This window comes from Pelodiscus sinensis, chromosome 1 (genome assembly GCF_052426305.1).
Source record: "Pelodiscus sinensis isolate ZL-2025 chromosome 1, ASM5242630v1, whole genome shotgun sequence".
Taxonomy (NCBI): Eukaryota; Metazoa; Chordata; order Testudines; family Trionychidae; genus Pelodiscus; species Pelodiscus sinensis.
The window spans coordinates 176803629-176819917 of NC_143052.1; the positions used below are offsets into that span (position 1 = coordinate 176803629).

The following is a 16289-nucleotide window of genomic DNA, read 5'->3' on the forward strand; positions in this document are numbered from 1 at the left end:
ATAATCACGTAATGTCGCTCTTTCAAAAAAGCAGGTGGGTGAATAGTTGACAGAAAGGACACACTCAAGTCTTGTCTACTCTACTGCACTACTTTAGCACAGCTGCAGCACATCTGGTGAAGATGCAGTATGCCAATGGGAGAGCACTCTCGCATACGTATAGTTATACTACTTTCAGAAAAGGCAGAAGCTATTTTGGGAGGAAAGCATCTTCTGCTGACAGCACTTTAAGTTGTTATAACTTGTGTCACTTTGGGGTGTTATAGTCACATCCCAAAGTAATATAAGTTACATTGACTGAAGTGGTTGTGTAGACCAGCCCTCAAAAAGCACTTATTGATGGTTTGCTGTCATACTGTGGCAGTGGATCTAACGGAGTCTGACAGGGTCAATCCTGGGTCAAGAACTATTCAATATTTTCATTAATGACTTGCATAATGAAGTGGAGAGTATGTTTATAAAATATGCAGATGACACTGAGGCAACATCTACACTGCTGAGAAAAGTCAGAAAAAGATACGTAAATTGCGAACTTCAATTCGCGTATCTTTTTCCGCTCTTTTTCCCAAAAGAGGCTTTTCTGAAATTTGGCCCGTCTACATGGGGACAGATTTCAGAAAAAACTCCTCTTTTGGAACAGCCCTTATTCCTCTCTCCAAGAGGAATACAGGGATGCCAAAAAAACACATCCGCTTTTTCAGAAACTGTATTGGAGGTATCCCGAAAAGCTCTGCAGTCCAGACATAGCCTAATCTGGAAGGAGTTGCAAGCACTTTGGAAAACAACACTAGAATTTAAAATAACCTTGATAAATTGAAGAATTGGTCCAAAATTAACAATATGAAATTGAACAAAGGTAAGTGCATAGTACTACCATTTAAGAAATAAAATATCAAATGCACTACTGCAAAATGGGGAATAAATGGCAATTCAGTAATAGTGCAAAATGTGTCCTGTGGGTACAGTGAATCACAAATGAAATATGAGCCAACAATGTGATGCAGTTTCAACAATATTAATATTCTGAATTGACATTGGTGACTTATATAAGGACACAGGAGGCAATGCCCTATTTGGCACTGCTGTGACCAGTTTTGGGGGTGGCAGATTTGGAGAAACTAGAGAGACTCCAGAGAAGAGCAACAGAAATGGCAAAATGTTTGAAAACCTGATGTATAAGAAAGGTTAAAAAAGACAGGGTGTGTTTAGTTGTCACAAAACAACACTTAGGGTAGGGAAGACTTGATAAATCTTCAGCTGCTAATGGTCATTATAAAGAGGCATGTGATTAATGGTTCTGCATATCCCCTGCAGACAGAACAAGTGGTAATCAGATTAATCTGATTAGACATTAGGACAAACTTTCTAACTAAGCATGGTTAAGTACTCAAACAGGTTACCAAGGGAGGCTGTGGAAACCCTATCAACGGAGGTTTTTATAAACAGATTAGACTAACACCTGTCAGGAATGGACTGGGTATAGTTAATCCTGCCTCAGGCTACGTCTAAACTACACCCCTCTGTTGGCAGAGGGATGTAAATTAGATGTCTCAAAAGTGCAAATGAAGCCGGGATTTAAATATCCTGCACTTCATTTGCATAATAGCAGCCGCTGCTTTTTTTTCGAAATGGGGCTTTTAGAAAAAACCGGCAGTTTAGACGGGACATTTTCGACAGATCCTGTACTCCCCGTTTTGAAAAAAGCGGCGGCTGCCATTATGCAAATGAAGCATGGGATATTTAAATCCCGGCTTCATTTGCACTTTCGATACCTTTAATTTACATCCCTATGCCGACAGAGGGGTGTAGTCTAGATGTAGCCTCAGTGAGGGGGGGATTGTCATTCAAGGTTGACCCAGCGCTCTCCCTTGCAGGCAGGTGTGGTGTTGCAAAGTGTGTGTAAGAACAAAAATCACGGATCACAAATCTAGACAGACTGTCACACCATAAAGAGCACTACTACCCCTTTTGCAGGGCCACATTTGATAACAGAAAAGTCATGTGTAAACAAAACTTTCATCCCAACATTTTAGCTGGGTGATGAGGTCATTTTTAGTCCATCTCTCTCCCACCTGAATCTGCTGCCCACCTCTATTCAGACTCTTCCTTGGTGGTTATCTTGTTTCTGGTCTGTGGGCCTGATGTCAGTTCTTTTGCCTCTGCCTGATTAAAATCCTTTTCTGGTGTCAGGGGTCTGGGAAGGTCTATGCATTGGGTCTCTTTTTCATGGACAATGGGTGTTACTTTCCAGACCAGGCTTCCAGTCAGCATCAAGGAGATACCGTGGCCTTCTTGAATGCCTGCAAACTGCAGTCCTCTGTTTATAAGGCTCTTCTCTGAAGGAACAACTCTAACAGACTCCCCATTTGGAATGGCTCCCCAGAGAGTTCACCCACTAGACTCCCCTGCTCAGGCCTCTCTCGGAAACTGTCTATGCAGAGACTTTATATATCAAATAGTACAACAACTATAAAGAACACCCAGGTCTAATCCCCTGCACTCATGGCAGGACCACATGCCATCTAGACCATCTCTTACAGGTGTATATCTAACCAGCTCTTAAAAATCTCCAATGATGGAGATTCCACAACCGCCCTAGGAAATTTATTCCAGTGCTTAACCAGCCTGACAGTCAGGAAGATTTTCCTGATGTCCAATCTAAACCTACGATGCTGCAATTTAAGCCATTGCTTCTTGTCCTGTCCTCAGAGATAAACAAGAATGATTTTTCTCCTTGTAACAATGTTTGGGTACTAGAAAGTTGTTATCGTGTCCCCTCCCAGTCTTCTCTTTTCCAGAGTAAACAAACCCAGTTTCTTCAGTCTTCCCTCAAAGGTTATGCTTTCTAGATCTTTAGTCATTTTTGTTGCTCTTCTCTGGACTGTCTCCAGCTTGACCACATTTTTCCTGAAATGTGGCGCCCAGAATTAAACATAGTACTCCAGTTGATGTCTAATCAGCACGTAGTAGAGTAGAAGTAGTATTTCTCATGTCTTGCTTACAACACTCCTGCTAACACATCCCAGAATGATGGGAAGTTTGGCAACAGTGTTACATTATTAACTCTTATTTAGCTTGTGGTCCACTATGACCACTAGATCCCTTTCTGCAGTACTCCTTCCTAGATAGTCATTTCCCATTTTGTATGTATACAACTGATTGTTCCTTCCCAAGTGGAATACTTTGCATTTCTTTTTATTGAATTTCATCCTTTTCACCTCAGGCCGTGTTTCCATTTTGTCTATATCATTTTGAGTTATAATCCTATTCTCCAAAGCACATGGAACTCCTCCCAGCGTGGTATCACTCGCAAACTTTATAAATGTGCTCTCTATGCCCTTATCTAAATCACTGATGATATTGAACAGAACCAGTCCCAAAACTGATCTGTGCGGAACCCCACTCATCATACCCTTCCAGCATGACTGTGAACCATTGATAACTACTCTCTGGGAACAGTTATCTAAACAATTATGCATCCACCTTATAGTATTTCCATCTAGGTTTTTTTCCCCTGGTTTTTCAATGAGAAGGTCATGTGAGATGGTAACAAATGCTTTACTAAAGTACAGATATCCAATGCCAACCATTTCCTGATTATCTACAAGGCTTGTTATCCTGTCAAAGAAAGCTTTCAGATTGGTTTTATATGATTTGTTCTTGACTAATCCATGCTGACTATTACTTATCACCTTATTATCTCCCAGATTATTTCAAATTATTTGCTCCATTATCTTTCTTGGTACAGAAGTTAAGTTTACTGGTTTGTAATTCCCTGGGTTGTTCTTATTTCCCTTTTTATAGAGGGCCAAATATACTGCCTTTTTCTAGTCTTCTGGAATCTCCTCTTTATTCCATGACTTTTCAAAGATGATAGATAATGACCCAATCACCTCCCTGCGTGTTCTAGGATGCATTTTATCAGGCCCTGGTGATTTGAAAATGTCTAACTTGTCTACGTAATTTTTAACTTGTTCTTTTTCTTTTTTAGCTTCTGAATTTACCTCATTTTCTCTAGCATTCTCTATGCTATGCATCCAATCATCACCAACCTTCTTGGTTAAAACCATAATAAAGAAGTCATTAAGCACCTCTGCCATTTCCACATTTTCTGTTATTGTTTTTCCCTCTTCGTTGAGTAATGGGCCTACTCAGTCCTTGTTCTTCCTCTGCTTGGAATATATTTGTATAATGTTTTTCTGTTACCCTTTCTGTCTCTAACTAGTTTGAGGGTTTTTTTGTGCCTGGGCCTTTTTAATTTTGCTCCTACATATTTGTTGTTATTTGTTTGTATTCATCCTTTATAATTTGACCAGGTTCCACTTTTTTGTAGGACTTCTTTTTTGATTTTTAGATCATTCAAGATCTCCTGGTTTAGCCAGGGTGGTCTCTTGACGTACTTCCTATCTTTTCTACACAATGGAATAGTTTATTCTTGTGCCCTTAATAATGTCCATTTGAAAAACTGCCAACTGTCTTTGATTGTTTTTCCTCTTAGACTTGCTTTTAATGGGACCTTACCTACCAATTCCCTAAGTTTGCTAAAGTCTGCTTTCTTGAAATCCATTGTCTTTATTTTGGTGTTCTCTCTCCTACCATTCCTTAAAATCGTGAACTCCCTCATTTCATGATCAGGTTCACCTAAGCTGCCTTCCAAATTCTCAACCAGTTCCTCCCTGTTCGTTAAAATCAAATCTAGAACAGCCCCGCCTCCAGTAGTTTTCTCCACCTTCTGAAATGAAAAAAAATATATTCCAAGAAGTTTTTAGATAATCTGTATCAGCAGTGTTACATGTATAAGAAGATAACATAAGAATAGTCATACTGGGTCATACCAAAGATCCATCTAGCCTAGCAGCCTGTCTTCTGACAGAGGCCAATGCCAGATGTTCTAGGGGGGAATGAACAGAACATATAGAGACTCATCCCCTGTCACCCATGCCCAGCTTCTGATAGATGCTATGGAAACCTACTCTTCCCATCCTGGCTGATGACTTCTGATAGACTTATCCTCCATGAATTTATCTAATTCTTTTTGGACCCCTGTTATAGCCTTGACCTTCACAACACTGTCTGTCAAGGAGTTCCACAGGTTCATTGTGCATTATGTAAAGAAATATTTATTTTTGTTTGTTTAAACCTGATATCTATTAATTTCATTTGGTGACCCCGGCTTTATGTGTTATGGGAAGGATATACTGGATAGCTGAAGTCCCCCATCACCACCAAGTCCAGTGCTCTGGAAGATTTTATTAGTAGTTCAAAAAAGTTTTACCCATTTTTTCTGGTTAGATGTTCTGTAGGAGATCCTGTAGCCAGACAGAGACTCCCCTGTAACATCCATTTTTGCTTGCCTGGAGCATACAGGGCACACAGAGCAGAAGGCTTAGGCTGTGTGACCATGAATGGCTGTAAACAGAGATATGCTAATTGCTGACTAAGAGGCTGCTAAGGAGTGCTCTTGACTTAACCTATATTGATACGAACACACAGCTGTCTGCGGGGGGAGGAATCTTTTGCTTAGTAAAAAAAAATGTCTAGTGCTTACAATTTAGTTATCTCTCTTGCAAGTGTAAATTAACTTGAAACTTGCTTGTAAGAACTGGCGCTACAAAACGGACTAGTACAATTTGGCATCTTAAGATAAGAAAGAGGATATGGGCCTCCAGGGGTATAAAGATGGGTCTAGCAGCACATTTACTCTGAGTGTCAATCTACCATCTATCTGCTGGTCGGATTAGGTGTTTGATTTCCTGAGGTTTTAAGGGGACGCCCACCTCGTATTCATCTTTCCTAGGAATTGAGAGACCGGCTCTGGCTTGACTCACTGGAGTCGAGAGGCACAGAAAGGGGTAAAAATTGTACCTGGATGTGGTCTTTTGACTTAAGTGTACACATAGATTTAGAGCTCTTTAAAGATTAAGTTGTCACTTGGTACCATTATTTCTATTTTCTATCTTTATTTTCTTTGTAACTGTACTAGGGGGTCCATGCCCGTCGGGTCTTCGCGCCCTCGGGCCCCCGTCCCGCGCGGGCTCGAGACCCACAGTAACCAGTCTTCCCGCTTTCCCGGCGGGAGCGGGGGTCCTAGTGGTCGATTGCACACTTTGTCGCAATGCCGCCGGTCTTCTGACCGAGTACTCCCTCCGCTACTGAGGGGGAGGGAAAGGGGGGCCCGGGCCCACCCTCACTCACGGGCCCCAGCCCAGGGCCCTAAGGACACGGAACTAGCGAGTACCAGTCCAGCTGACAGGGCTCCTGCCGCAACTTGTCAGCCCGCAAGCTCGAACGAGCTCTGCCCTGGGCTGCTTCCTTTCCCTCCCCAGGTGGCCCTCCTCCTCGGGGTGGTCACCTTGGGTTCGTCTGACAGGCTGGCGGTCGGAGATCCGTACCCACACCCCTTCACGCCGGGGCTGGTCCTGTAGCCTGTCTGGCCACCGGGTCTGGGCTCCCAGGGGGAGGGGCGTTTTAGCCGCCGCTCGCCTCTCCTCTCCCCGCTGTCCTCCCCTCCGGGTTCACCACCACTCACTCCTTCCTCCCCCCCGTCGGGCGGAAGGGGCTCCACTTTTAAAGTTCCCGCCGGGTTTCCCTTTCCCCTGCACGTCATCGGGCGGGTGTTAGCACCGCCCGTCCGGCCCCCTGATTGGCTGGCAGCCCCGTCAATCAAGGCGGGAGGGCACCGCCCCTGCTATCTCCTGATTGGTGGGCCGCCCTGTCCATCTGGGCGGAGGAACGCCGCCTGCGCTACCCCCCCCCCGCGCCATCTGCCACCGCGCGGCCGCTTGCCGGCAGAGCGACCCGCTTCCCCTGTCCTGGCGCGGCGTGAGTGCACGTCGCGCACCCCTGGCAGACCCCCCCCTTGCGGCTAAAAAGGCCTGCCCTGCCGCGTCCCAGGGACGGGCGGGGGTCGCCCCGTCACAGTAACTATTTTTTTTTAAATCTATATTTGCTAGCATTTAAGAAATAGAGCAATAGCCATTGTAACCATATGCTTTTATACGTCTTTTTAATAAACCTGTAACTGTTTAAGCTTTAACTTGACTCTTTCAGTTGCTGTAACAGAACCAAGCACAATTTAAAAGAACTTCAGCCGGTCATAAGGGACAGGTATAGGAAGAGCTCAGGCATTTGGATTTGTGTCACTCCCAGGTGACAGATGCATTGTGGCATCTCTCAGTCTTTCCCAGACTGCCCACTGTGAAAGGATTCTGCATCCTAGCAGCAGAAATCTGAGGTGTAATAAGCTCTTCCTATAAAGGGGCATCTGTTGGCCTGCTGGCTACCCTCTGTGATGGTACCCCGGTCCTAGCAGTGAAAACACGGATGTTAAACCTTTTCTCGGAAACACACACACACTGCCCTGACCGTCGGCTGACAGATCCCTACCATGATATCACCTTTGTTTTTTACTTCTTTTATCCTTATACAGAAACTCTCATATAAAGAGTAGCTGCCTTGTGACAGGGATGGACTCAATGACCTCTTGAGCTTTCCTCTAGCCCTGTAGTTCTATGATTTTATTACATACATTTTTTCTTCTTTGGCTGGGCTGCAACATCATGAAAGCAAAACTAAGTTTTCACTGAATTTGACTCTGAGCAATTAGCACAAACAGAAAATAGTTTAGAAGTTACTAACCAAATGCTTCATTTTCAGACATGGACTTCTGGATGGATCTGAAAGAAATCAAAGAGTGTATCATTAGCTGCCATTTAGAGTTAACAAGTACAATAAATATATTTATTTACTGATATTTTCTGACAAATTCTTCAAAGCAGTGTGTACAAATTTAGCTGTGCTACTTCCACTGGCTTTAAATCGAGTTATCTAACTTTTCTCATACACACAATCACACATTCCATAATGGAGTTTTGAAAGTTTATTCCGAAAAGCCATTATTGTTGGAGTTTCATTTTGGAATGGAAAAGCATTAGCAGTACAGTTAAATAGCCTGTCAAGAAGACACAAGGAGATATTTTTCATCGAGATGATCAGAATCATCTCAGAATTGTAGCCCTCTAGAACAGGGGTGAGCAAACACTGGCCTGAAGGCCTCATCCACTAAAAAAATTAGCCCCTGGCAAACCCCCACTCCACCATATTTACCTGCGCCTCCATAGGTATGGGGGATTGCAGCTCCCATTGGCTATGGATCGTGTTCCCAGGCAATAGGAACTGCATTCCCCCATACCTGTAAAGGCACAGGTAAATATAGTGGCAGCAACTAATCCTGGTGAACCACCACCATTTTATTGCTCACCCTTGTTTTAGAAGCTGAAATGTGCTACTTTGCTAATGGAATGAACCAAAATCGTGGATCTGAACATAACTGACTTTAAGATGCCCAAAATCTGAGTCCAAATTTTCACCTCAATCTTCTACTAGTTTTTGGATACCTGTATTTGATAGTAATATACCTATAGACTGTGATAATTCTTTCCACATATATCCATTTGGAGTCATTTAGTTTTATATATTATCATTAGATGTGTATACCAAGTTCAATTAAAAAATTAATCACTCTGAATCAATATAATGTTAGCTTGTGAATTATTTTTTCCATCCTATCCACCTCCCTCTGGCAGCTATACAATGTTCTGCAGAAAACAGGAAATTTCTGATCTACCTGTGGTGGTATGATTTGAGTATCAAGATGGTTACATTTTTCAGGTTGAGTGAATCTATTTTCTTCCTACTTACTATTTTTTTTATTTATAGACATAGATCAAACAACTGGACTTCCAGATTAAAGGTTGTTTGCAAAGTTTTGACTTGGATCATTCACTTTTATTTTGTATTGTATTGTTGGTTATCTGAGTCATATGTTACTGTTTCTAACCAGTGATGAGAGTTATTGAAAAAATTTAACCTACACTACTAAATTTTACCATATAAATAAACCATAACACTCAAGCTCATAAAGAAGTGACTTTTGCCCATGAAACCTCATGATATTATATATATTTTGTAAGTCGCTAAGGTGCCACAGGACTACTCATTATTTTTAAAATTACAAATTAACTCAGCTATCCCTCTGAGCTACATAAATATGTCAGTTAGTAGTGTGTTGTTTTATTGCAATAGTTATACCAGTAAATACTCAATCATGGACACAGTTATACCTATATTAAGGTGTCTTACACACTGATATAATTACTCCCCTTCATGTAGAGTATAATCTATACAGGCATAAAGCCCATATATACCACTATAAATGCTAGGAGGGTAGTGCTGCTTTAAACTGTACCAGTAGAGTTAAAGTAGACAAGTCACATGGGAACAATGAACAAATCACAAATGATTAAGTTGCAGTATGTGAACAATCATTCATGCTAAAATTCATTACACTTTTGAAACTTGTGAACATTTTCACAAGGATCAGTATATATCAAAATACTGACCAACAACCAGTAAAATTTCAAAAATCATAGTACACTTATAAATCAGTGTTCTTAGCATTTTAGCAGATCTATAATAAGAACATTGGCCAAGATCTTGAAGTTTTCCTTTTATCTTTGAATACTTTGGTGTCTCAGCTATATTTGCTGGCAACACTTATTCTGAAGTTATTAGAGTCTACATTATAAATAGCAAAACTAAACACATAATTCATATGGAGTCCAGGGATTTTCATGTCTGTCATAGACAGACAGTTAAGCTCTCTTTCAAACATCCCATTAGATGAGATTTCATTTGAAAAAGACCTCTTTAGCAATGCAATAACCTGCATTCTTAAGCCAACAAAGAATTCTCAGTAAATTCCTCTACTAGCTTCTCCCTAGACTGTTAGTATTTACTGGTCATTAGCCCAAATCATAACATTGGCTCACGTACAACATACTCAAACAATGCTGCTGTCACAGAAATACTTTAGAAAATACAGTCTGGTTAATCCAAATCATTTTGCAAACTAATTTTTTATTTGGATTAAACATAACTAAAAACCCTTCAAAAGATTATCAGGTCAATGGTACAAACATACTAGAAACTGGGTTACCACTTAAATCTTTCAGAAAAACAGACATATGGTCCTGGCAAGCTCTGATTAACAAGGATTCACTGCATTTGATTTTGGATGTCCTGGATCCTTTCTTTTGAATGGAAGGCTTTATGCATATGAAAAAAGCAATGGTGAAGGACCTTTGGTAATGCATTTTGAGCTTGTAACTTTCTTTGCAATCTGCAATACTTTTAGAATATTTATACACCATTAATAATACATGTGCAATTTATAATAAAAATGACAAGGTTAGGATGTACAGACAAAAATACTGACAAGTATAGAACTTGACATGAACTCAACTTACTTTTTCTTTCTTGTCAGAGTGTTCTCAAAATCAGAAAATTCCTTTAAAAAGACAGAAGAATATCTGTGAAATACAATAAAATTTAATCCACATTCAACACTATCAACTTGGGCTTGAATAAGGATATTAACTGGTTAATGCACTACAGAGACAGTTTCCCCTGGCTTTGATATTCACATTTACACATCAAAAGCTATGAATGGGACACATCCAGCCTGAGTCAACTAGCATCATTAACACTAGTCCTACAATTGACAGGTAACTGTTTTTGTTGTTATATATACTCTAGATTCTGTTATTTCCACTCCAACTCATCTGATGAAGTGGGCTTTATTCCCAAAGCTCATAATATAATATATTCATTAGAATCTAAGGTGCCACAGGACTGTGATTTTCTTTTAAAGTTACAGACTAACATAGCTACCCCTCTGAGGCTAATCCACATATAATATTCCTTGTACAACACAGGGTATGAAAGAAGCTATTATATTCTTTTCTATTTATGTTTATTACATACTAGTATATAAAGTATTTTCAATATTTTAGGTAGGGAGACACTATACCATGGAAAAGATATGTAGTCGAACTCTAGGAGGTTTGGTTTTCAGGGATTTGAAATATATACTTCCCAATGAGATATGTTTCCCAATGAGTGCACAAGACACTGAAATTGACCCTTTCAAGCATAAAATCTCTGAAAAATCAACCCTCATTATTCTTATCAGCTAGCAAGTGCCTTATTTGTTCAACAGTGTGATTCCTAGAAATATTCTCTTATAAAGTTCAAAATAGCTGCACGTATTAGTACATGTATGCACATACTTGCCCATTGGATAAGAATATGGCTTTAGAAGGAAGAAGAAAGATGCAAGCTGTGTATCTTTGTTTAAATGCATGGAAAATCAATGTACGAAAGATATCAGGAAGCTTATTTTGAGGGGGGGAGGAGTTAAATCCTCAGTCTTTAGGTCAGTTGGACCCACCTTGGTCTTGAAGTAAGCTTAATTTCAAGAACGGCTGCAGAAGACAAATTAGGTTAGAACAGAATCTCTAATTGCAATATTATTTGACACCCTTTTATACACAATGTGTGGACAATAAATCAGTTTCATGTCTGTTGATGCCTGTGATGGAAGCAAAAATAAGGGGAAAATGCTTGTGATGCACCCTATTTTGACTGGATAGACAGTGATACATTCAGAAAAAGAAAAAGTAATATAAATAACTTTGCAGCTATTTCCCTCATACTTCTTTTTATTTTATTTCACTTAAGTTTTTTCATTTAATACCATCTGTGTTTTTATATTGTGATCAACACCATTGGATCTAAAGAAATTCCTCCATAAAATTTAATGTAAAATATGGGGAGGGGTCAATCAAATGTGAAATTTAAGTATTAAACGACTTGTTACGCACTTTTCATGTCTCTTTTGGAAAAAAGGTTAAAGGGGATACTTCCATATAGATTGTGTGGGGTTATTTTAGCTGGAGTAGAAGGTTCAATTAGTGACCTGGCATTTTGATTATTATATGTGCTTTAAAAAAAATCTTTATGCACCTGGAGATTTGTTCACTAGTGCAGAGCACAAATCAAAATAGTAAGCAATATTCAGTCTTTTCTTTGACATGCTGCATGCAATTTACTATGAATGTCTTGCAGATTAAAGTACAATATTTCAGTCTTAGGATGTTCATAGGAGGCTATTAGTTGCCCTAAGAGAAATAGCTTCATTAAGTTAGGCTCAGATCCTAACACACAGAAGTCCACATCACAAACCAGAATTAATTAATGCACTTTCAACTCAGGCAAGATCTAGAATTTACCCAGATAAAAGATTACCTTTTTCAATGTTCCAAATTTGCTACTTCATCATTGTACCTATAAGGACAAAATACAGTGTTCCACACAAAGTGCTATATGAAAAACTAGGAAGAGTTCACAGGTGTTAATTGTAATGCTTTTATGGTGCTGTGTCTGATAAAGGTGTAGATAAAACTCTAGAAAAGATATGTTTATTCTCCCTGCTGTGCCCTTCTACTGTCCTCCTCCCTCAAATATACAGTAAGTGCAGAGAGGTTGTAAGAGCAATATATCAGAGAGTTTTCTTGGAAAGCATAGTTCCAACAACTGCTGTAACATATTGATGCACTTTGATTTGTCAATAATGTTCACAGGGGAAGAATCGTGTTTGGGTGTCTGAGACCTTTGGTCAATATTATTAAGGATTAAATGCCCTCCAAATCCTTAGCAGGTCAGTGCCTCAAGTTGAATTGCACCTCTGGCTTTGCAGCCAACAGTCCTAGAAAGAACTTTATAAACCAGAATCCATCTATTTTATGTGTTGTCAACCAAGAGACAATATTAACACAAGACAGAAGCAATGTTCCCTCTAATCCTTTCCATTCATGTATGGATTTTTTTTCCATCCATGAGCAGAATACATGTTTATGTGCACCGAGACATGTATGATTTTGCACCACCAGTAGAAACTAAACTTTGCTGTGGACACTCAGCTAATCAGCTGAGTTTGAATCTCTCCTGAGTGATCACACAAGAGCACAGCTTACAGGGAATACTGGACAGGAGAGACTCCCAATTCACTCATTGGGAAATATGGGAAGATTAGTCCCAACTGAATATTTTATGACCATGTAGAATTAGTTCTGCATGTCTCATTTTCCTCATTGGAAAAAGATCACAATACACCAAATATCAATTTATTCACCCATCCAGAAATTAATTAGTGACAATGTATTGTTTTATTATTCTAATCAATTATTAATAAACTCATACACTGTAAAGCCGGAAGCCTGACATAGAACATCCCTTCATTTTCCATTGGCACTGAATATGAAAATATAGGTGGGCCTGTTTGGACTATCATTTCAGATCTATGCTTCAACAAGTGTTTATTTAAATCTACTTAGATGTTTATATGCTGTTACATGGCTTTGCTGGTGCTTTACTGGACATACTGAAACAGTGACTAAAATATTAAAGTATGATAGCGGTCTGAAAATGAGTATGTAAAAATTGTACCTACTTACACAACAGACCTGCTTCTTGTCATGGCTTAGTCTGACTAGCTTACCTTAGGCACAAAAATCAATTATTTGCAATGTAATATCAATGTAGCTGTGGAAAAGAGCTGGATTATCACCAGCATATTACCAAGATTTCTGACTATATTCTATTTGCAGAATAGAGGTTGGTCCTCTCAGTTTCTCCTCTACTACCTGCAGTAGGGCTTCTCTAGGACATTGGCAATTCTCATAAAAGTCTGCCCTGGGGTCCAATGATAAATAACACTATTCTCCAGCTGCCCAGCTTTGAAGGCAGAGTCGCCACCGGCAGCAATACAGAAGTAAGGTTATCAGTAGTACAAACCCCTACATTACTCTTGTGGCACCCGGCACTGAACAAGGTGGGATTAAAACCCTGTGGGCGGAAGAAAACCTACCCCTTCACCCAGACTGGGCATGTTCCAAATGCTGGTCCGCTCATTCTGGGCTGGCTATGGGAGGAGAAGGACCTCCAACAGGAGCTCCAGAGCCCAGTGGAGTAAGGTGTACCTGGGTCCCCCTACTGGGGCTGTTGCCCTCAACTTATTGATTCTGGCCATTAGGCCATGCTTCTGTGAGTTAAGGGCTCCCCCTTTTACTGACTCTGGTTGTTAGACTGTGTACCCCTTATTTAGTCTGGCCCTGGGCTAAGGGCCACCCTCTTTTATTGACTCTGGCTGTTAGACTGAGCCATCCTGAGTTAAGGGATAAACCCTATTGACTCTGGCCATTCGACTGTATTGCTCTGGGATAAGGGCTAACCCCTATTGACTTTAGCCATTAGGCTATACTACCCTAGACCATGAGTTGTTTCTCACAGACTAAAAGGGGTTGCCTATGACCCAGCAGCCGACTAGGCAGTGTCCACACCCCTGAGTACCCTCACCCCAAAGGCCAGGGGGTGCATATGTCGCAATATACCCGAACAACTCCTTTTTGGGTCAGGATCCCTACAATTACAACACCCTGAAATTTCAGATTTAAATAGCTGAAATCTTGAAATGTATGGATTTTTAAAGTACTATGACTGTCAAATTGATTCAAGTAGACGGCAAACAGGCCCTCCAAAGGGGGATGGGGGGAAGCGGGCAGTTGCCCCAGGGCCCAGTGATTCAAAGAGGCCCAGGGCTCTGTACAGCTCTGAGGGCTGTGGAGTAGGGCACGCTGCAGTCTGGGTGACATCATGGGCTGGCTAATGTCTGCCTTTGCAGCAAATTGTTCAGACAGATGCAGTGTTCCCTGAAGGTATGTTTCACTCCAAACAGGGAATTTTGTTCCACAGCTCAAGGCCCTTTGCTCTATGTCCAGCCCCCATCTTTTAAAGCAAAGGGCATCAAGACTGAACCTCTCTTCTGGTCATAGCTGCAGCAATATGGCAATGAAGAGAAAGGTGATCCCTCTAAGAGAAACACTTTGACTTCAAAGCATCAGTTTTTTAATAAGGTTCATGCATGAAGAACACAATATGGGCTATGCTAGGCCTCAAGTCAGCAAAACACTTACACGCATGCTCAAAACACTCCCTATTCATCAATGCAGTTAAGCATGTGCATTCCTGAATTAGAGCACTAGAAAGTGAATGATGCTTAGAAGCTACCAAGTGTGGGGGAGCACCCTGTGGAATGGAACTGAGTGATGTAATTTAAAATGGGGGAGGAGGACAAATGGGCTCAGTTTATAAGCTTCATGGCTGCACATAAGGTGTAAGTCTGGCAACCAACATGCTAGAAATAGCAAGTGAGATTATGCATAGCACATGGGCCTTAGCTGCATTTTTTAACAGGCCCTTACAGCTCAAACGTCATCACTAATCTCAGTTTCCATTTCTAGAGACTATTTTATAAATAACCACGTTGATTCTGCAGCCAGCACAGTGACACAGCATGCAGACGTTATTTTTAGCTAACTACTCAACTGAATTTTCCTGAAAAACCAAAACAAAATAACTCCCCTGACCATCTTTGTATGTGTCTCATTAATACCTGGTGACTGTGCAGTTTGTTTAACTGATTTAGCAGCACTTCTACTGATGCTGAATTTTAATGGAGTGAAACGTAAGAGAATCAGCTCTGAAATATGCCATTGAAGGAAACTGAAAGATGTGAAATGAGTGAGGGCTGAAATGGTGGGTTATTCCGAATGCTGTTTTTCATTGATTTTTTGTGGAGCATCCACTGTGTGCTGTAAAAAATTCACTAAACAATGTGCATGTTTTGGTGCAATTCGTGCAGATTAAAATCTTGTATTTTCTAATGGATATGGATTGTAAATCCCATCTGCTTCTCTAGTCTGGCTCAGTCAAAATTGTGTGTCCAGAAGGTTGATTATTTTCATTTAGTTAAATCATAATTTCTAAAGCCCAACCCTACATTAAAATAATGAATACAGCCTGATTTAATCCCATTGAAACAAGGAGGGAATGGGGAAAGAGGGCAGAAGAGGTAAAACGGTCACACTATCCTTTAATTCTCTCCTGTGCTTTGTAATGTTGCAATTCAGTTTGACATTGTGAATCTCTCTCTATACAGGTTGGACTTCCCTTGTTCAGCACCCTCGGGACCTGATTGGTCCTGAACAAGGGGATTTGTCAAACGAGGGGAGGTCCCTCCCAACATGTCCTGTGCTGCCCCCAGCTAGGACTCCAGATGAGCCCCACTGCTGCCTGCCTGGCTGTGGCTCCCAGGCTGGAGCTCCATGGCTACCTGGACCAAGATTCTGTGGCTATTGGGGCTGCCAGGGCTCCATGGCTGCTGGGGCTCTGTGGCTACTGCTGGGCCCTGCTATCACCCGGCAGCAGCGGCCAGAACTACCTGCTGCACCACTCACCCCTCCTTCAACATGGGACTCCTGGCTGAATCTCCCTATGCCACCATTCCAGCCATGTGGCCTGACCTCCTTATACCAGGAGCATCTGTGGTC

General features: G+C 41.0%; 1 protein-coding gene across 2 annotated transcripts in view; it reads right to left on the reverse strand.

The window, feature by feature from the left end:
• SAMSN1 (SAM domain, SH3 domain and nuclear localization signals 1) overlaps window positions 1-16289 on the reverse strand; it is a 136969-nt gene that overhangs the window by 101958 nt on the left and 18722 nt on the right. For both annotated transcript variants that reach the window (XM_075909842.2, XM_075909844.2), the window contains exons 4-5: window positions 10308-10348; window positions 7639-7676 (exon numbers count right to left, since the gene is read on the reverse strand). In XM_075909842.2, coding sequence (XP_075765957.1) covers window positions 7639-7676; window positions 10308-10348 — 79 coding nt within the window. The remainder of the gene's footprint in view (window positions 1-7638; window positions 7677-10307; window positions 10349-16289) is intronic.